General features: G+C 47.3%; 3 protein-coding genes across 14 annotated transcripts in view; 2 read left to right on the plus strand and 1 right to left on the minus strand.

Annotated features, from left to right (window-relative positions):
• Window positions 1–3,995, minus strand: part of CDR2 (cerebellar degeneration related protein 2) — a 42,059-nt gene extending 38,064 nt beyond the window's left edge. Inside the window, exon 1 of one of the 3 annotated variants that reach the window (XM_036917003.2) lies at window positions 3,633–3,995. In XM_036917003.2, the coding sequence (XP_036772898.2) occupies window positions 3,633–3,711 (79 nt within the window). In that variant the 5' untranslated portion in view covers window positions 3,712–3,995. The remainder of the gene's footprint in view (window positions 1–3,632) is intronic. The other 2 variants (XM_036917005.2, XM_036917004.2) reach the window with 2 other exon arrangements.
• LOC130679137 (acidic proline-rich protein PRP33-like) lies at window positions 3,719–21,856 on the plus strand. The gene is made up of 2 exons (XM_057487028.1): window positions 3,719–4,306; window positions 20,643–21,856. Exon 1 carries the CDS (start codon window positions 3,837–3,839, stop codon window positions 4,290–4,292), a length of 456 nt encoding a protein of 151 aa, XP_057343011.1. The 5' UTR covers window positions 3,719–3,836; the 3' UTR covers window positions 4,293–4,306; window positions 20,643–21,856.
• Window positions 10,796–21,865, plus strand: part of LOC118928100 (eukaryotic peptide chain release factor GTP-binding subunit ERF3A-like) — a 210,030-nt gene continuing 198,960 nt past the window's right edge. For all 10 annotated transcript variants that reach the window (XM_057487025.1, XM_057487019.1, XM_057487018.1 and 7 more), the window contains exon 1: window positions 10,796–11,022. The gene's annotated coding sequence lies outside the window, so the exon portion shown is untranslated. The remainder of the gene's footprint in view (window positions 11,023–21,865) is intronic.

Raw genomic sequence — 21,865 nt, forward strand, 5'->3', positions numbered from 1 at the left:
AGTGTTGAAGCCTTATGTACCTGTTCATCTCTATTTTACAGTAAGGATTTTCATTAAGTGGATGTTTTTCTAAATCCTATTGAACTGGCCTAGGTAGCCACTAAAAATACCACAGATTTACTGAAGTCTTGAGAACTGCAACCTATCTACACCTTCATGTTTAATATTCTTTCACTAATTAGTCTTTGAAAATGATCATTTTGACAGTATAAACTGTTAGCTTTAAACAGCTACTCAGCCCTATGCCTTAGCTTTAACATTTGAGTGATTTTTTAAAAGGTTCTTTCTTCCAGAATTCTGAAACCTCAAAATTCCTTTGCTATTTTTTTTTTGTATTTTACTTCAGTTCTTCAAAAAATACAAGGACAACATATTCCCACATTAGCTGCAGTCTATAGCAGTAATTTAGTAACATTAAGGCTGAAAGCTTTTCCTATTACAAAATCAAATGCGTCATTTGGTGATGCTTCTGTGTAACTCCTGTTGCCAAGTTACTATAATTGGGGAACCAAAAAACCTGAAGATAAACATCAAGAAAAATGATGTTCATTTTAATGACCCTTCAAGCAGTGATTCAGCAAATTATTTGCATACGTGGAAAATGTACTCATCTTGAAAAGAAGTTGAAATCTTAGGATTCCTTTAAACTAAGATTTCATTTGCTGTGTAATAGAAACCTGAATCCTTACTCTAAGCTTGCACAGCTCACCAAACAATTCTAACAGCAGCCCGTCTAAAAGAAAATCCAGCCTCTGAAGTCTTTACACCTTGTTCTCAGGGGCACATTTCAAAGCAAGCACTATTACTACCTTCACAGAAGGTTCCTGCTGTCCCAGAAAGGATCTTACCCACAGAGATCACTATCAGCCTTTTACTGTGCCAACTCAACCCTCTGACAAAAGACAGCCTCTTCATCAAAGTGTTTGGTAAAAGCAAAAGGTTTTTTCTTCATTTGCCTGCACGCAGCTTTACGTTTCTAACAAGGTATGAACGGAAGACCAGAGCCTTCTGAGATTAGCATTTTTCAGCAGTTTAAAAAGGACTGCTGTGAACTTTGATATAAAGATTCAATCTACTTGAATAATGCTCTATGGCTAAAGGAAAAAAATGTGTAGTTCTGACTTTAAGAACAGGATCTTTAGAAGTGGTTTAACAGCTATCTCCAAATAAGGGTTGTTCAGTAAGTAGGATGTTAAAAATTGGACAGATGTCTGCACTTGTCAAAATTCCACTAGATCTGTTTATTAATCTGTGTAACAGAACAGACCTACTCCCAAACTTCACTCAGTAGCTAATATCTGTTGAGAGACTACCACGGCCAAGCACTGTAGTGAGCACAATACTGGCAGGCAGCATGTCTAGGCTTCTCTAGTCAACACATTTCTAGACCATCAAGTTCACTAAGGGGCACTGCCTATCCTATCTTGTGGCTAGGAATTGTGGCCCCAATGCTGAGATGAATAGCTGGCACAGAATACCTAGTATATTTAAGTTAATACATCTTAAAATCCATTATAAGTTTAGTTTTTTCAAGTACAATTTAACCCAATCAGGACAAAGATCTCCTTTGATTTACACTGCAGCCTTCATTCTTTTACAGGCTGTATTTCCATATTATGATTCCCATTAGTTCCCATCTTTCCTACCCCACACACTTGGTTACGAAATACAGGGTAATGTCAAAAGTCCATTGTGATAACAGATGTAAAAGTCCTTTGAAAAGCACAGAACAAATTCTAAACGCAAATTGGCATTAAGGAGGTTCAGACCTATGTTAAGGTTTCATTAAACGTGAACACCTCATGACTTCCTTTCGATCAGAGGTTAAGAGTTCCACATGTCACCCCAACCTGTTGCATCTGATTCTCCATAGAGCGAACTATTACACCTGGTTGTTCCTAAACACTTTTCCCACAGCGAAGTGCAGCGTGGACTAAGTTACATGGTGGAATAGAGCAATGAAAGTAGTAATCCTGTGTGATGCCTCAGTTCAACACATACTAAAATAGAGCTTCTATTATCTTCTAAGTATTATGTTAGATTAAAAAAATGAGCCTGCAGATCTAAGCTTGCTAAATACAGTAAAGGAAAATAGTCAGCTTTGACTATACAAACTGCTTCAATTATTAGGCAGAAATGTTGCAATTGTGAGTGGTTGCCTCATTAATCCTGGAAGAAGTATCAAACTAGGCCATCAATTCTTACTGGGAATTCTGAAAACAGGTTTGCCAAAATGTAAGACAAATCTGTCTCGTAGACACTGAGAACATGATGGTAAACACCACCCACTTACTGTGTAAGTGTAATTAATGGTGAACTCCTTTGGTTTAAGTGACCATCGGTGGCATGTTGATTTAAGAAATCACCTTCCCCCAAAAGAGTTATTTCCCTTTTCTGAGTCATTCAAACCTACATGCTTCCCCACCCGCCCCCACCACCAAGTTCAATGGTCAGCATGAACAAACACCACGTTCATTTAATATTCAACTAAACGAGATGTAAGTTTTCAGTGCAAGTTTAGGGCTGAAAAAGTCAATTTACACAAAACTGCAGAAACAGAAGATGCCTGAAAAAATTTCCTGAGGATCACTCAGTACTCAGTATAGAGGTTGAGAGAGTTTGCTCTGGAGTTTGGATTGGAATCTTAGCTCTCCCAGAAACTTCTATCTACTTCTATCTCCAGAGCGTTGTTGGATGAAAAGAGCACCTGTGTTAAGGGCCCCCAAGTGTCTAGCGCAAAAAAGCCATTCCCCACTTGCGAGCTCCTGCCTTTAATACTAAGCGGGACGGGGTTGGCTCCAAATTGCGGCCGCCCTAGGGCTCTTCTCTGGAGACACCATCAGCAAGAAATCCAAAGCAGGTCAAGCTACCAATGGCCGTTTTTAACCAAAAAGCTAGAGTGCAAGCTGAAGGAAGTGGCAAAAGGTAGAAGTGCCCTCAAAGCATTTCATTGGAATCTGGTAAACTATTCAAGAGCAATTTTTTTCCCTCACTCTAACACCCAACTGAAGGGGCAGTAAACTGGGTGGTGAAGAAAGGGTTCGACAGTGACCACGGCTCGTCATGTTGAGTGTGGGTTCAAAAAGACTTGCTCCCACACTTGAGGGATGTCACACTCAGTCGACTCAGCTTCCGCTTTCCTCATCTGGAGAACGGGGATAACAAAAGGTACTCTGTCAGAGCTACTGTGGGGATTACATGTGTGCAAGGGGCCTGGCACGGCTCCTGCCACACAGCACTGCTGTCCCGCCACCTGCAGCAGCTCACGCTGACGATGGCTGGGGTTCCTCCCTGGGGGTCGAGGCACAGCAGGGCACGAACCTGGTCAGCCATCCCTGCCTCCAAGGAATGCTACGAGGATTAAACTAGCTAATCCGGAAAAGCGCTTCCTGATTCAGTGCCTGCGCCCTGCTAGCACTCCGCACTTACCAGGGATGCTGAAGACTGCGCAGAAGCCCAACCCCGGGCCCAGCGGCGGCGTCTTTCCCGGCGGAGGGACAGGGGGGCGGGCCCCACGCCAGGTGAGCGCCGCACCGGCTTCCGCCAGCCAAAGCGACTTCGTTAACAGCTTTGTGCGCGGAAGGAGAAGCCGCCAGCCGGCACCTTCCCCGCCGGGGCGACCGCGCCCTCACCTTGTTGCAGGTCCTGGTGGTCATACCACGGCTCATCCTCCTTCATCTCAAATTCCTCCACCAGGTTTTCCGCCAGCATCTCAGCCGGCTCTTCCGGGGGCAGTGGCCCCCGCCGCCGCCCCGCCTCAGCCGCTGCCCCGGGCTCTCCGCCGGCTCCTCCGCCCTCAGCCAGAGCCGCCCTCGGGCGGGACGCGATGCGCCCTGATGCCGCCGCCGCGGGGCAGCCCGCAGTGCACGCCGCGGACCGGCTTCCCGACTCTCCTCGCGCCGCCCAACAGCCCCAACGGCCCTCACCCCGGCGCGAACGCCAGGGCCGGCGCCCCGAGCGGCTCCTCAAGCCGCAGCCCAGCCCAACGTGGCACTTTGGCAAATCCTCCCCGGCCGGGACTGCGATTCAAACCAGAGGTTCGACGGCCAATCGTGAGCGGGTCACCGGTCGAGCGGCAGCGATTTTGTCCAATTATGTCTCAGCCTAGGCTCGCGGTTATCCCGTCTCGCGGCAAGCAGCCAATGGAACTCTGGAAGAAACAAAGGCGGGGAAAGTCGAAGGGGTGCGGCCGAAGCTCCGCCTTCTCCACTCTCCTGCGTAGGATCGTTTCTGAGGAAGCCTTTGGGTGGCTGCATCCTCGTCGCCTTGGTGGTATCCGACCATTTAATTGACGGGCTGCGTGGGCGTAAGTTCGGCCTCCGAGCAGTGGGTGGTTGTCGTGGGGAGTCAGTCCTTCGTGCAGGTGCGGGGCGCGAAGGGTTCCGGGAGCCTGAGGTCCGCTGCCCGACCGGCCTCTTCTGGTCTTTGACTCCCAGATTTGCCCTCGCGGGGAAATTAAGGGTGGATCGGGACTTTCGGTCTGTTAAGATGTTTTTTTGATACCTGAGCCCTCACCCCGTTGAGAATTGTATTCACCCCTCCCGAAACGGTGGGTCCCGGACCCACTTGAGTATCTCGGGACGGGAAGAGGTGCCATTGAAACTATGTTAGAAGAAAGTGCAAGCAACCTTGAATACGAATTTCAAACGTTCACAGATCACCAGTTAAGCAACCGGGCTGATGATATTGCCCCTGGAGAGAAGAAAACGCAGCCCCTAGCGCTTGATAGCAAGGGGCCTCCAAGGAATGCTACACAAGGCACACCGTGCTCCACAGAGATAACGAAGTTAATACCGCGCTGGGTTGTGACTTTTACCACCCTGGTGCAGACAAAACACAGAAACTCTTAAACAGAATGACAGGCCAGAAGGTCAGTGTTCTCAGTCTTAATGTAAAGGCATCAAGCTGATAAAAGATAGCAGTGGTCTCTTGCACTAGAATACCAACCAAAAGTTGTAGAAGGGATAATGGCGTTAGTAACAAAAGAGGAATAGTAAACTCAAACCTTTTTGTTCTGAATCCAAAAGACAAAATTTTACTGATCTTTTTACTGTTAGGTTAAAGAGAGCTAGGTTCCCTGTAAAGACTATGGTCCTAGTTGTCAATATTCAGATAGAGATTAGTCCACAGTCAAAATAATTTAAGGCCAACTATATTAATCTAAAATTAAGTCACTATAGATAGAACTCTTTGGAAAGAGCCATGATTGGATTAGGATTTGCTGATGGTGATTTGTGGGAGCTGAAGGGCTAGAATTATGCATCTGACCTTCAGGAGACTCATCTTCCATGGTCACTGATCCGCAAGATTGAAAGCACTGGCTCTTTTCTCCATGGCAAATATCTGAGTTTGACTCCAACTCAAATGGGAATGTGTACTGAAAGGTTTGTTAACATTCCCCCTCAAAACAACAACAAACAAAAAAGAAACATCTGGAGAATTTTAGTTATTGATAATTTAAAATGGCAAAAAACAACAACAACAGAATTTGTGCCTTTTGGTAGTAGTATTATTTAAGGACTCTATTTGGGGATAATTTTATTTTTCCCTGGAAAGGTTTGAGTGAAAACTGCATTGAAAAAGCAATGTTAGCTTTTAGTGCTATGCACTCTCCTATGAAGGGGTTTCCATCACTCTTAAAAGAGTCTACTTGGTCATTGCTGAGAAGCAAGCATAAGCAGCCTTTCCAACAACGTTAATATTCTTTGGGGTAGTAGCAGGTTAGTGAATAACAACCTATGTTGATTGTAAAAGGATGGTTTTGGGTTATCATTTAATAATTCACTGGTATTTAGGTGCACCTGCTCAGCCTAGTCATTACACCATTTCACTACTTTTAAACTCTTCTGTATAAAATATTTCGTGGTAAATAAGAACCCCTTTCAGAAATGGGTTTCAAAGTCCTTTGTACCTGGTTGTAAAGATAAAATAGTCTTGTTCTTTTGTGTTTTGTGACTAGGAAAATTGAGTAAAGAGAGTTTTTAGATAGTAGTGGTGGCTTTAAAAAAGATTTTAAGTGATGATTTTCAGTTTGGTACTGAAGTATTTACTATGATGAAAATATTCTAAAGGAAAATTCCCTTTGTTTAACAATATGTATAAATAAAGAGAAGTTCAGGCTATAGAGTTTTCCATCATGTTACTAAAACCTTATATTCACATATTTCAGACAGGATGATGCTTAACTCAAATTATTAAAAAAAATTTTGAACTCCATTCAGCAAGTTTATGACCCTTTGCAAAATTCTGGGCTTATAAATACCTGTGTTCTGACTTAATGATATATCAGTTCAGAAGCTGTGGCATGCATCTTGTCTTAGCATGCTTGAAATAAAACTAAGAAAACAAACAATGTCTAGATTTTGGTAGGCTAAATTTGTATCTTGCTTTTGGTTCTACTGCCTCCCTTGCTTTTGGCCCTCTAAGCAACCCAGTGACCTCTAATCTCAATTTTCTCACTTATGCCAAAAAGTTAACTCCCTAACAGGGCTGAATAACCTCTTCCTCCTTATCTCTTGGCTCCCTTTGGTTCTGGCTTAGATGGCACCCTTAAGACACCGTTTAGGATGAAGCTGAGGGAAATTCATTAGAAGGTTAGATAACTCCTCTTGTTTTACAAATGAAAAAAATGAGGCTCAGAGAGGGGAAGGGACTTGCCTGCAGTGGTACAGCAACTCCGAGCTCCCTGCCCCAAAGTGAACAGTTGTGCTCTGTCACTCGCACACTTCCCATCTGAGATCTCAGTGGGTCCTGGCCCTCATCCTGGGGAGCCTGCCAGGCGAGGCCTTGGTGCTTAGGCAGCTTGTGTGGAGGGAGCAGGTGGGGAGTGAAACCAGCCCACACTCAGCTCGCCAAGCTCATGGTCTCAGGCCCCGCCATCCAAGGGCCCAAGGTGAGGGGCCAGAAATAGGCCACCTGTGAGCTTTCCCGGGGCTCAGAGGAGTCTGGGCGCACTGCCTCCAAGTACACCAGCATTTTCTACTCACTTGTTTATTTTCAGAGCAGGGAAGTGGATTTGAAGCGCTCCTTCTGCTTTACCCCTGGGGGAATGTCGGGCTTATGAATAAGGCAGCACACAGGGACAGGGGCCAAGAAGCTCCGTCTTGCCCGGTGGGTGGGGGTGGGGTGGAGATTTGGGTCAAACTCAGGGGCCCCCCCGGGCAAGCCCATCACCTACCCTTTGCCCCAACATAGCCTCCATCTCACCTGCGGATCCTGGCTTGTAGGGGTAACGTTTAACATCGCAGCTACAGATTCTACACCCACCTTATCTGCCCTTGTTTTATGGATCCTTGCTTGCTGCCTTGAAAGCTAATTTCCATACATCAAATCCTATTTTCCCTTTGACTTCCATGATGGGACAGGAGATATGTTGTTGGTTGGTTCCAGAAGCCACTCAAGTCTTGTTTTTAAAGGATAAATACTAATTATCAGATCAAATCATTTCCTGAAAATCCAAGGAAAGCCCCAGAGACTGACAAAAAGGAGTGGCACAGGGGTGGGGTGGAGGGGATTGGGAGACCTGGGGTCTACCCCTGCCAGTCCCCGCTGGGCAGCTGTAGTTCAGTCCTTCCTGTGCCCACACAGGAAGTCCAGCTGTGGTTCAGTACCCCAGGCTGCCTACCTGCAAGATGAGGGCACTTGTTCACTTTGGTCCTTGTGGTCACATCCAGGACATCCCAGTCCCAGGCTCCCTCTGGGCTTGCTCCAACATTCAGAAAAGGGTTACCTTGTTGGGAATGGCTGGGCTGTCCCTCTACCTGTACTTCCTGGCCCCTGTGGAGTCTCAAGGAACAAGGAACAAGGAGTCAGCAGAAGTGGCCCAGAATTGTGAGAGAGGAAATAATGCAGGAGGGAGGTCAGGGACCCAGGACTGGGCCCAAACCCCAGGGGAGCAGGGGCCTGAGTGCCTATGGGCATTCTCTCCTGTGGCTAGTCTGCATGTCAGAGACCCTGGAGCTCACTCACTGGGCCAGGAGGGAGAGATGAGATCTGCCTGGGAGATCCTGAGCTGATGGGGATACAGGATGCACAGGTGCACACTCACTTCTGCAGATGACCTGACGTCCTCCATCCCCACCTGCGAAACAGGGATTGTCAGGAAGGTCAAGTGAATGAGGGCACAGAAAGGGCTCTGTAAGGGGCAGAGCCCTGTGGCTCTGAGGTTGTTAATGGAGCCTCAGTTTCCACATCTGCATAGTAGGGGGAACCCAGCCAGGCCCCGGGGGAAGATGAGGCAGGGCCAGTGCAAATGTGCTACATAGAGCCGGGAGAGGTTCCTGTAGGTGGGAAGCGGCCACTGGCAAGGACTTCTCAACCAAACTCCCCTCTCAGCTGAGGGAGCCACTGCTGCCCTTCTCAGAATGAATTGAACTTGACAAAAATGGAATGCCTATGACCTTGTCTTTAGAATTTCCACCCCTCAGGAAGAGCAGTTCAAGCAAAGACTCTGAATCTGACTTGGCTCCTAGATGAAGCCAATAAATAAAGAAATTCAGTCCTACACCTTATCAAGCATCTATATTATGTGCCAGGTGCTACACTAAGCATTTTTCCTCTATCAGTGTCACTGAATCCTCACAGCAGTCTTATGAAGAAAGGACTATTTTGACTCCATTTTACAGATAAGAAAGCTGAAGCCCAGGGAGGCCAATCCACTTGGCCTAGCACACACAGCCAGTAAATGTGATGCCAGGCATCATGCCCCGGTCATACCCAATTGAGTAGGGCCTGGACATGCGAAGCCAAGGCCTTTTGCTGGACTGCATTGACCCCAGTGTCTGCCTGGGCGAGGCTGGGGTCAGACTGGCTGTTCTGGATTGGCAGAGCAGCCCAGAGGCTGGAAGGCAGCCTTCATCCCCAGCCCTCCACCTATATTATTGCTGCTCTGCATTCTGCCTGCAGAGGGCAGTACTGAGCACATCTCAGTACTCCCCAACTACCAGGACTCAGCTCTTCTAGGCCTCGGTGTCCAGAGGCTTCTGGCACTCTGCCAGAACTAGGGAGCCAGAACTAGAGAGCCAGCCAGTCAGCCAGCTAGCCCTTCCTCAGACCAACTTCCCTTAGCTGGGCCCTCTGAGGCCGTGCCTTACCCCCAACACCTCATGGGCCGATGCAGATGTAACAGCGGGACCACAGGTCATTGGGCAGAACCAGGGCTGTGGAGACAGTCCCAGCACCTTCACTGAAACGCTGTATGTCCCTAAGAAAGTCACTTCACCTCATTGTAAAACAAGGCCAAGAGGACGCCCCCCACCCACCCTGCCACCAGTTTAGTGTAAAGAACAGAGATTTTATATGCATGCAATATGACCAACACATAATAAATGCTTAACAAGGGTGCCCATCATCGCTGTCACCCACTGTGCAGCCACAGTCTGGTTGACCAAGAGGCTGTGGGAAGGGGTAAATGGAGACAGAGAACTAGAAAATGGAGAGCTGCCTTGCCCAAGGTCAGATGGTGGTAAGAGGATTTGAACCCCCACAGTCAGACTCCAGATCCATGCTCTTCCCCTCAGCCATTGCTGCCACACTGGGGCTTGCATAGGGCAGGTGGGGACATGGGTGCCCTGAGGTATCCCCAGACCTCCTGGCAATGAAGGGGATGGGAAGTAGCCCCAAGAGGGCAAGAGGAAGCATGGGCTAGAGAGAGTGTCTGTGACCTCATTCCCAATCCCCGCTGCTCTGGCCAACACCATCTACGGGCAAGGCATTCAGTGGGTGCAAGGGTCCCTCTGGGCTCAGACTTGGCTGGGCACTGTGGACAGGGCTTGTCCAGGAGGAGCTCTGTCTGATGGGCTGTGGGCTCACCAGGGGGACATCTGGTCAGCCAATGTTACCCTTTACCAAGTGCCCACTGCATGACCAGGAGGCTGGGGGAAGACCGTCTGGGCTTTGCTAGGACCTAGGAGATTCCCAATCTACCATTTGGGTGTCCCTCTAGGCCAGGATTTCCCTGGGGTTGGGGACTGCCTGGCGTGTGTCCCTCTCATTAGTGCCAGTATGGCAGGGGCCTAGGGCCAGGCTCAGGGGACTCCTTGGGCTGGATGAGGATGTATCACTTAGGAAAGGATGGGAGAAGTGCTACCAGATTCCCTAGGTCGGCCGGATGTGGGGCAGTGAGGGAAAGCCTGAGTCCAGGTATCAGAAGGAGGGCTGCCCAGACAAGATGGGACCTGGAGTGTCCACCTGGATCCGCTGTGACCTTGGGCATGTCACTGCCTTCCTTCCCATCCCAGGGAACAAAGGCTGACAGAGGTACCTAGGACGAGCCACCAGAAGACAACCCAGGCAAGCTGGGAGTGACCAGCGAGCGGACTTCAGTTTCCCCGGCCAACGCGCAGGACCCGGGACTCTCGTCCTGGAATCCTCCCTGCGCCCGCTGGGTAACCTTGACCCTCCACCCTGGGCCCCGCGCCCCGGTCTGAGCTGGCTCTCGAATTCAGAAGGGAAGGCGCTAGGGAGGCGGAGGGGCGTCGCCGGGCAGCCAGGGGGCGGCCAGGCCGCTGGTGCCCCTCCCGCAGGGCCCCTGGCGGCGAGTGTTGCGGCGGCGCGCGCTCGGGGCGCCGGGGGCAGGGCGGGGGCGCAGCGCTCCCCCCGCGGTGCCCAGGCCAGGGAGCAGGGCGGGCCGGGCGGGCTAATCCCGTTTGTTAAGTGACAGCCAGTGGAGGCTTGTGATGCTCGGGGCTGGGATTAGGGCCGGGGCCAATGGCCGGCAATCTTACTGGGATTACAGGACAGAGAGCCTCCCTGCGCTCCCGTTCTCTGCTCCGCCCCTCCGCGCTGCGCCCCGCCCTCCGCCACAGCCCGCACCGGGGGTGGGTGCCGCCGAGCGCCAGCTCCCCGGCCGGCCCGAGAGCCCCCGCCGCGGCCCCTCCGCCGCGCCGCCCGCCCGCGCCTCCCTCTGCCTCTCCTGCCCTCATTCTCCCGGAGTACTTAAGGAGGCAGCGGCAGGAGGGTGAGTCCTGGCCGCGGGCCGGGGCCGGGGCGCCGCTGGCAGGAGCACCTGGGGGATCCGCCAAGGTAGGAGACATTTTTGAGGGGGGCGGGCGCCGAGGCCCTTCTCGGCTTCTCCTCCCACCCCCGTGGCCCCAGCCCCTCTCGGTCAAGGTGTTAGAGAATCTGGGTCCGGCTTTTGGACGCATTGGGAGGCACGTGACTGGGATTATAATTTGGGCCGGGGGGAGGGGAGGGACGGCCGCCCCCACCTGCCAGGAGGGGCCGGGAGCCGGGAGCTGTCACCCCCGGCCTTCCAGAGGTAGGGGGCGCCCCGGGCGGGCAGCGGGCTCCCGCAGGCTGCTGCAGTTGGTGAATGAGGTCAGTTCTGCTGCCCGTGGCGGCGGGCGCCAGTGTGGGGGCAGAGGGGCTGGGAAGGCCGCGGGTCTCCGCTCCCCCCACCTCTGCCTCCCTCGGGCTGGGCCACCTCCTGATCTGGGCCCCCCACGCACTGGCAGAGTCCAACACAGGAGTACTGCCCCAGCACAGTGGTTCCTGTTAGAGCCCTCAGGGAGGGGGCTAACCCAAGCGGTGGCAGCTGAACCCCTGGTTGCGGGGAGGAGACTCAAAGGATGGCAGTGGGGAACATAAAGCGTCAAGAGAAGCAAGTTGGGGGTGCCCCATCTGTGGCCGGTCTCTGAGTTCCTACAGTTAGGCGGGAGGCCGGTGGAGGGGCCACATGGCGCTTGATGCCCACCCCCCACCCCCGCAACCCGAGTCCCTCAGAATGATGGGCTTGATGCCTCTCCTGAGCTCCAAGCCTGGCCTGCAGCCAAGGAGAGGGATGAAGCCCTGGCCTGGGCGCAGGGCAGGGGGGACCCTGCAGCTAAGGGTTCTGCCCTCCTGGCAGTAATGGAGTGGGCTTGAGCTGTGCATGTCCAGCCCTGTGACCCAGCCTCCCGGGAGGAGACCTGGAGTGGGAGGCTCCTGTGTCCTCATCGTAGCCCAAGTGAAGCAGCTCAGCATGTCAGCGTCTCCCTGCCTGGCCCCTGGGGGAAGCCCAGACCTCAGATGGGTGATACCTGTGATGTGGGGTGTGGGGCTGCCCTGGGATTGCTCTGGGCCTGGTAGCAGGGTGAGGGGCAGACCTGTACAGCTTCTGGAGGCATTTGTGGGGCTTTCTCTTACTGTTCACAGGAGGAGGAAGGGGTGGCTGGAAGCTGCTTTGACCCCCTCTGACCATCATCTCTTTCCAAGTGTTTGGTTGCCCCTTGGCTAGCACTGCTCGCTCCTTGGCACTGGCCCAGGGCCTTGGAGATTGCGAGGTGCCTCGGAACAGCCCATTTATTTCAGCAACGTCATTCCCAGTTGTCCAACACCCCAGGTGAAGGTCTCAGGGTGACGTGGTGGATGATGGCTTGGGGTATTCATGTGCTAAGCGTGACCTTGGAACCGCAGACCACATCTCCTGGTCCATCCTCATTCTGGCTTCTGGTTCATTTCCTCTGGCTCTCATCTGCTTCCTTTGTCAGTCCTGGAAGCCTGCAGTTTTCCTGGAAGGCCTTTGCACATGCTTTTCCTCTTACCTGGAAGGTTCTTCTCACCCTTCCCCTGAGGGGAATGAGGGGCTTCATTTAATGGCTCTGCCTGGCTGGGGTGGGGGTAGAGGTTGTAGAACTTGCCTCTTTGCTCTCCTCCTTCAGGACCTAGCTGGCTGTCTTATCTTTGGGCTGGAAGCCTTCTCCATCCTCAAGGTAGCTAACATGCTAGCTCTGTGTCCACATGACATCCTGTCCTTCCATTGCCCACCATTGAACTCCCTCAGAAGTTACATGTCTGTCTTCCCAGTTACACAAGGGACAGGGCAGGAACAGAGCCTTGCTTTTGAGTCCCTGGTGCTCCAGGGCTGGTACCCAATACTCACTGAATGGATACTTCAGTGAATGAATGAATAAATGAAGTCCTGCATCAGAACCCTTGGCCTACATTGCTAAGCAGACTCTCTGCTATTCCTCAGTTCCCATCTCTGGGGCATGTCCCCCAGAATGGTAGGAATCCCAGGGTTTTTCCCTGAGCTTCCTGCTCTCTATTTCCGTGGGGCTTCCTCTCCCCATCACCCCAGACCGTGTCTTCCCCCACACCCGAGCCAGGGGTTTTGCTCCCTGAATGTCATCCATCCTGCTTCCTTCAGCCCTCGGACTCTTGGCCATTTGGAGGCATATCTCTCATATCACAGCCAGGTTCTCCGGGACAAGCCAGTAGCGTGCACCCAGCTCCACGGGTATGTGGAAGCCTCAAGGGGTCCCCAGAAGCAAGACCTGCAGGGTTGATTGACAAACTCTGCAGAGCAGAGCAGGACTCAGGACCCAGGGCTAGGGACCTCTGGGAAGACATGGGGCCCAGGAGACATGAACCCTGGAGGAGACTGGAAGGGAATTCCTGGTGGGAATTCATAAGCAGGACAGAGTGGTGGAAAGGATTGGTTTATGTGGAAGCCCTGGAGGAGACAAACCTGAAGACAGTAAGATGCCCCCCTTTGGTGGCAATGTAACAATGGAGACTTCTGTGTGTAGGTGTTGGGTATCCAGGTGGGTCCCCAGGGGAGCCAGCCCCCTTACTGGGAGCCCCAGTCCCTCATTTGCAGCAATACCTGGCTGGGACCCTTTGCGATCCTAATGCTCACCCAGGAAGATACTTGTCATTTCAGTCTCAGTGCTCTGGGTGACGGCTGATGACAACGAAGGGGCCACAGCTGGCGAGAGGGCAGTGTAGTAGCCTGAACCCTTGCTCACTCTGGGCCGAGCTAGATTCGCTGAACGAGATGGGTGAGGTGTACTCTGACCATATCAGGCTTGGGGTGACTGGTGGGGGTGTCTCAGGCAGGGAGCAGAACTCTCATTCCAAACGCCCTCTTGGTTTGGAGCTAGGCCTGGCCGACCCAGAGCTATTTGTGTGCCCACCTGTCTCCCTCCTTCAGGACCACCTGCTTTGGGTTGCCAGATTTCGCTAATAAAAATAGGGCTGCTCAGTTAACTTTGGATTTCAGATAAGCAACGGATAATGCAGGATTAGGGACATAACTTACACTAAAAACTTTTCTGTTGTTTATCTGAAGTTCAGACTAAATCAGGGTCTTGTGTTTTTTTGTTTTTGCTTTTTTGGTATCATTAATCTACAATTACATGAGGAACATTATGTTTACTAGACTCCCCCATCACCAAGTACCCCCCACAAACCCCATTACAGTCACTGTCCATCAGCGTAGTAAGATACTGTAGTCACTACTTGTCTTCTCTGTGTTATACAGCCCTCCCTGTGACCCACCCCACATTATACATGCTAATCATAATTCCCCCTTTCTTTTTCGCCACCCTTATCCCTCTCTTCCCAACCAACCTCCCCAGTCCCTTTCCCTTTGGTAACTGTTAGTCCATTCTTGGGTTCTGTGAGTCAGCTGCTGTTTTGTTCCTTCAGTTTTTGCTTTGTTCTTATACTCCACATATGAGTGAAATCATCTGGTACTTGTCTTTCTCCACCAGGCTTATTTCACTGAGCATAATACCCTCTAGCTCCATCCATGTTGTTGCAAATGGTAGGATTTGTTTTCTTCTTATGGCTGAATAATATTCCATTGTGTATATGTACCACATCTTCTTTATCCATTCATTTACTGATGGACACTTAGGTTGTTCCCATTTCTTGGCTATTGTAAACAGTGCAGCGGTAAACATAGGGGTGCATCTTCTTTTTCAATCTGGCTGCTGTATTCTTAGGGTAAATTCCTAGGAGTGGAATTCCTGGGTCAAATGGTATGTCTATTTTGAGCATTTTGAGGAACCTCCATATTGCTTTCCACAATGGTTGAACTAATTTACATTCGCACCAGCAGTGTAGCAGGGTTCCCCGTTCTCCACAACCTCACCAATATTTGTTCTTGTTTGTCTTTTGGATGGTGGCGATCCTTACTGGTGTGCGGTGGTATCTCATTGTGGTTTTAATTTGCATTTCTCGGATGATTAGCGATGTGGAGCATCTTTTAATGTGTCTGTTGGCCATCTGAATTTCTTTGGAGAACTGTCTGTTCAGCCTCTGCCCATTTTTTAATTGGATTATTTGCTTTTTGTTTGTTGAGGAGCATGAGCTCTTTATATATTTTGAATGTCAACCCTTTATTGGATCTGTCATTTATGAATATATTCTTCCATACTGTAGGATGCATTTTTGTTCTATTGATGGTGTCCTTTGCTGTACAGAAGCTTTTTAGCTTGATATAGTCCCACTTGTTCACTTCTGCTTTTGTTTCCCTTGCCCAGGGAGATATGTTCATGAAGAAGTTGCTCATGTTTATGTCCAAGAGAATTTTACCTATGTTTTTTTCTAAGAGTTTTATGGTTTTATGACTTACATTCAGGTCTTTGATCTGTTTCAAATTTACTTTTGTGTATGGGGTTAGACAATGATCCAGTTTCTCTCTCTTACATGTAGCTGTCCAGTTTTGCCAATACCAGCTGTTGAAAAGGCTGTCATTTCCCCGTTGTATGCCCATGGCTCCTTTATCGTATATTAATTGACCATATATGTTTGGTATTTTGTATTTTTGTATCATTAATGTACAGTTATATGAGCAGCATTATGGCTACTACACCCCCCCATTATCAAGTTCCCACCACATACCCCATTACAGTCAGTGTCCATCAGTGTAGTAAGATGCTATAGACTCACTACTTGTCTTCTCTGTGTTATACTGCCTTCCCTGTAACCCACCCCACACATTATGTGGGCTAATTGTAATGCCCCTTTTCCCCCTTATCCCTCCTTTCCCACCCATCCTCCCCAGTCCCTTTCCCTTTGGTAACTGTTAGTCCATTCTTGGATTCTGTGAGTCTGCTGCTGTTCTGTTCCTTCAGTTTTTGCTTTGTTCTTATACTGCACAGATGAGTGAAATCATTTGATACTTGTCTTTCTCTGCCAGGCTTATTTCACTGAGCATAATACCCTCTAGCTCCATCCATGTTGTTGCAAATGGTAGGATTTGTTTTCTTCTTATGGCTGAATAATATTCCATTGTGTATTTGTACATCATCTTTATCCATTCATCTACTGATGGACACTTAGGTTGCTTCCATTTCTTGGCTATTGTAAATAGTGCTGTGATAAACATAGGGGTGCATCTGTCTTTTTCAAACTGGGCTGCTGCATTCTTAGGGTAAATTCCTAGGAGTGCAATTCCTGGGTCAAATGGTATTTCTATTTTTAGTTTTTTGAGGAACCTCCATACTGTTTTCCACAATGGTGGAACTGGTTTACTTTCCCACCAGCAGTGTAGAAGGGTTCCCCTTTCTCCGCATCCTCACCAGCATTTGTTGTTCTTATTCTTTCTATGGTGTCCATCCTAACTGCTGTTAGGTGATATCTCATTGTGGTTTTAATATCCATTTCCCTGATAATTAGCAGTGTGGAGCATCTTTTCATATGCCTGTTGGTCATCTGAATTTCTTCTTTGGAGAAGTGTCTGTTCAGCTCCTCTGCCCATTTTTTAATTGGATTGTTTGCTTTTTGTTTGTTGAGGTGTGTGAGGTCTTTGCATATTTTGGATGTCAACCCCTTATCAGATATGTCATTTATGAATATATTCTCCCATACTGTAGGATGCTTTTTTGTTCTACTGATGATCCTTTGCTGTATAGAAGCTTTTAGTTTGATATAGTCCCACTTGTTCATTCTTGCTTTTGTTTCCCTTGCCCATGGAGATTGGCCATGAAGAAGTTGCTCATGTTTATATTTAAGAGACTTTTGCCTATATTTTCTTCTAAGAGTTTTATGGTTTCATGACTTACATTCTGGTATTTGATCCATTTCGAGTTTACTTTTGTGTATGGAGTTAGACAGTAATCCAGTTTCATTCTCTTACATGTAGCTTGGATTAATATCTGGACTCTGTATTCTATTCCACTGGTCTATGGGTCTGTTCTTTTGCCAGTACCAAATTGTCTTGATTACTGTGGCTTTGTAGTAGAGCTTGAAGTTGGGAAGCGAGATCCCCCCTACTTTATTCTTTCTTCTCAGGATTGCTTTGTCTCTTAGGGCTCTTTTGTGGTTCCATGTGAATTTGAGAACTATTTCTTCCAGTTCATTGAAGAATGCTGTCAGTATTTTGATACGGATTGCACTGAATCTGTAGATTGCTTTAGGCAGGATGGCCATTTCGACAATATTAATTCTTCCTACCCAAGAGCATGGAATGAATTTCTATTTATTAGTGTCCCCTTTAATTTCTCTTAAGAGTATCTTGGAGGTTTCAGGGTATAGGTCTTTCACTTCCTTGGTTAGGTTTATTCCTAGGTATTTTATTATTTTTGATGCAATTGTGAATGGAGTTGTTTTCCTGATTTCTGTTTCTGCTAGTTCATCATTAGTGTATAGGAATGCAACAGATTTCTGTGTATTAATTTTGTGTCCTGCAACTTTGCTGAATTCAGATATTAGTTCTAGTAGTTTTGGAGTGGATCCTTTAGGGTTTTTTATGTACAATATCATGTCCTCTGCAAACAGTGACAGTTTTACTTCTTCCTTACCAATCTGGTTGCCTTTTATTTCTTCGTATTGTCTAATTACCATGGCTAGGAACCTCCAGTAGTATGTTAAATAAAAGTGGGGAAAGTGGGCATCCTTCTCTTCTTCCCAATCTTAGAGAAAAAGCTTTCAACTTCTCACTGTTAAGTATGATGTTGGCTGTGGCTTTGTCATATATGGCCTTTATTATGTTGAGGTACTTACCCTCTATACCCATTTTGTTGAGAGTTTTTATCATCAATGGATGCTGAATTTTGTCGAATGCTTTTTCAGCATCTGTGGAGATGATCACATGGTTTTTCTCCTTTTTGTTGTTGTGGTGGATGATGATGATGATGGATTTTCGAATGTTGTACCATCCTTGCATCCCTGAGATGAATCTCACTTGATCATGGTGTATGATCCTCTTGATGTGTTTTTTAATTTGGTTTGCTAATGTTTTGTTGAATATTTTTGAATGTATGTTCATCAGGGATATTGGTCTGTAGTTTTCATTTTTTGTAGTCTCTTTGCCTGGTTTTGGCATTAGAGTGATGCTGGCTTCACAGAATAAGTTTGGAAGTATTTTCTCTTCTTCTATTTCTTGGAAAACTTTAAGGAGAATGGGTATTAGGTCTTCTCTAAATGTCTGATAAATTTCAGCAGTGAATCCATCTGTTCTGGGGATTTTGTTCTTGGGTAGTTTTTTGGTTACCAATTCAGTTTCATTGCTGGTAATTGGTCGTTTAGATTTTCTGTTTCTTCATGGGTCAGTCTTGGAAGGATGTATTTTTCTGGAGAGTTGTCCATTTCTTCTAGGTTATCCAGTTTGTTAGCATATAGATTTTCATAGTATTCTGTAATAATTCTTTGTATGTCTGTGGTGTCTGTCATGAATTTTCCTTTCTCATTTCTGATTCTGTTTATGTGTGTAGATTCTATTTTTTTCTTAATGAGTCTGGCTAGGGGTTTACCTATTTTGTTTATTTTCTCAAAGGACCAGCTCCTTTGAGAAAACTTGTTTCATTAGTTTTTTCTATTGTTTTATTCTTATCAATTTTATTTATTTCTTCTCTTATCTTTCTTATGTCCCTCCTTTTGCTGATTTTGGGCCTCATTTATTCTTCTTTTTCCAGTTTCAATAATTATGACTTTAGACTAATCATTTGGGATTGTTCTTCCTTCTTTAAGTTGGCCTTGATTGCTATATGCTCTTAGAACTGCCTTCACTGTGCCCCACAGAAGTTGGGGCGTTGTGCTATTGTTTTCATTTGTTTCCATATATTGCTTGATCTCTGTTTTAATTTGGTCATTGATCCATTGATTATTTAAGAGCATGTTGTTAAGCCTCCATGTGTTTGTGAGCCTTTTTGTTTTCTTTGTACAATTTATTTCTAGTTTTATACCTTTGTGATTTGAGAAGTTGGTTGGTAGAATTTCAATCTTTTTGAATTTACTGAGGCTCTTTTTGTGGCCTAGTATGTGGTCTATTCTGGAAAATGTTCCGTGTGCACTTGAGAAGAATGTGTATCCTGCTGCTTTTGGGTGTAGAGTTCTGTAGATATCTGTTAGGTCCATCTGTTCTAATGTGTTGTTCAGTGCCTCTGTGTCCTTACTTATTTTCTGTCTGGTTGATCTGTCCTGACTTTTTCATTCAGTGTAATTCTCTGGAGATTCGTCCAAGCTGTCGCATTTGTTGAAAGTCTATCCTCCCTCAATTGAATTGCTTTAGCACCTTTCTAAAAAGTCATTTGAGTATATTTGTGTGGGTCAGCTTCTGGGTTCTGTACTGGGGCTCGGTGTAGCTTTAATTAGAATCAGTCCGTCTTTGGTCTTAAATGCCTCTAGAGTGAGCCTTGCCCTGACTTTCTTCCAGGTATCTTACTATAATGAAACTTTATCTCCTAAGCACTGTGGGACTTCAAGATATCTTACTCTGCCTTTGTTGTCCAGATGCATAGCTTATCCTCAGCTAATGTTCTGTGGGAAAGCCAGCCATGTTTTTGGGGCTCCTCTGGGTCTCAGTCATCCCACTAGTCCATGCATCAATCAAAAGCTCAGCTGAACTCCCTTTTCTCCTGCTATGGCCCTTTTTCTTAAATATGTGAATAGTCTGTTTTGATCCCATAACAACCACCAATTCTCTGATTCTCTGGGAACTAAAGGAGTTTCCTACAATTCACTTCTCACAATAACTCCCTGGAATTAGTGCAGACCCCACAGGCTAAGGGCTCCACAAGACTGCCCTCATGTCAGAGGCAGTTGCCAGTACAGTTGCCACCCATACATCTAACTTACTGGCTATAAGGCAGAAGTTTTCATGACCCTCTCTTCAGGTTCAGTAATTCACTGGAACTGAATTACTCAGAACTCAGAAAGCACTACTGCTGGTTAATTATAAGGATACACTTAGGAGCAGCTAAATGGAAGAGATGCATAATGCAAGGTATGGAGTTCATGGGGTTGGTAGGAGTTTCCATGCCCTCTCATGGAATGCCACCATCCCAGAACCTCCAGGTATTTATGAACCAGAAGTTCTTTGAACCCTAAAGAGACCCAGCTGTTTCCCTTTGCCCCTCACTCATGGCTCTATGGGGAGCATCAGGTGGAGCCCCCTAGAGGAATCATCTTGTTGGTTTGTTTGTTTTTAAAGTAAACATGTAAATAAGTTCCCAGGAAACTACCAAAAACGATCCCAGGCTTCAAGACCCACAGCACTGCCAATCTGTGGGAAAATATGTAGTTTTTCATGTGAGCTATGGAAAACCTACAGTCCACATCATTCATTATAGTGAAAGACTGGATGTGCTCTCCTTAAAATTGGGAATAAGGTAAGGATGGACCTTGAGGTCAAGTCTGAGATCTTCGGGATGGTCAGCAGTTGAGCTACATATCTGGAGGCCTTTTATGACATGCTTTAATGACATTTTGGGGCAAGGTGTTCACTTTAAAGCAGAGCAATATTCAGGTTGCTTCATTTCCATCCTAATAAACTTCCTGAAGGCTTTCCCACAGGGACAGCTTTGTGGTTTTATTTGAATGAAAATGTGATTTTTGAGACATCAAAGTGGTAGTTACCGCTGAGTGGTGAGTGACAGAGAATTTCTTGTTTCAACACATTTATTGTTTTCTTCCTTTTAATGAGATTATTTTAGAATGAAAGAGAAATGCATCTCCAGACCATTCCCCCTGAATCGCCTGCACGGTGCAGGTGGATGCGAGGCCGCTGAACCCAATCCAGATGCCAGACACCCCAGTTGATCTCTGCCATGGTGGGTTTCGGCGTCTTGCTGCCAGAATGGAAATCCTGCCTTCTCCCCAGCACTTTCCACTCCTGGTTGGAGCTTTGGGAGAATTCCTTTTTGCAGGCGTGGAAATTATCTCAGATCTGTGTCCTGGATGGGCTTATTTTACTGTTCTGCTATTTTTAAATCAACTCATTAAAAAGAATATATTTGTATGTATGTGTATACTTTTCTAGGACAAGTAGTTATAGCTCCTTTACATCTCATAACTCTGTATCTCCAATAAAGAACTAGTGTCACTTGCTATAGCTGAAAAATAAAATACACTATTGAAACAAAAGGTACTTTTCTTCGTGTTGCAACTTTTAGTGGCTCATCCACACCCTGAGAAATGCCCCAGAGCAAAGGCCCGTTCTTCACTCGCTGCAGTAAATTCACTGCAGCACCCACGTAAGTTTTATTGTGGTTACTCTTCTTTCTGTGTGTGTATGTGTGTGGTTATCCTTTTATAAATGATATGAGATTTCCTAAATGTCTTCAGGAGGCCTGGATATGTCAAAAAAAAAGTAACGCCCATGCGGAAACCCAGTACAGAACCACAGATCTTCAAGGCTTCAGTCTAAAGCATTCCCAGCCAGACTGGTCTGTGGCCATAAATAGCTAAACTGTTCTTTGTTTCCAACTCAAAAACATCTACATGCCCTGAAAATCAGAAGTGGCAAGTTTCCAGTTACACCAGCAAGGATATGGAGACATCAGCCTAGATGCTTCAGGCAGGAGGGCTTTCTAATGCCCAGGTTGGGGGCAATGGGCTGTCACAGGATCTTGTGTCCAGTCTTCCCTATGGCAGCTCCTCCCCATTCACTCAGCGTAATCAGCGAACAAGGGCTGCTCCTGAAATCTAGTATTCCCGGTCTCCTTCCAAAGCCTAACCGCCAAGCATTAATCTTTGCTCCCCCAGCCCCCATTCTTTAACTTGAAAGATCATATCCGGTGGCAAGATGTACAGAGCCTGGTATCTGCAGGCACTCAACACTCCTTACTGGTGTTTTTTTTGTTTTGTTTTGTTTTTATCTGATGAGATTTCTACAATGAATATGTTACTTTTTTTTAAAAGCAAACAAACAAAACCC

Source organism: Manis pentadactyla, chromosome 10, assembly GCF_030020395.1.
Source record: "Manis pentadactyla isolate mManPen7 chromosome 10, mManPen7.hap1, whole genome shotgun sequence".
NCBI lineage: Eukaryota > Metazoa > Chordata > Mammalia > Pholidota > Manidae > Manis > Manis pentadactyla.

Coding starts and splice junctions, on each gene's coding strand:
- LOC130679137 (XM_057487028.1), top strand. CDS start 3,837: ATGCCGCCGCCGCGGGGCAGCCCGCAGTGCACGCCGCGGACCGGCTTC.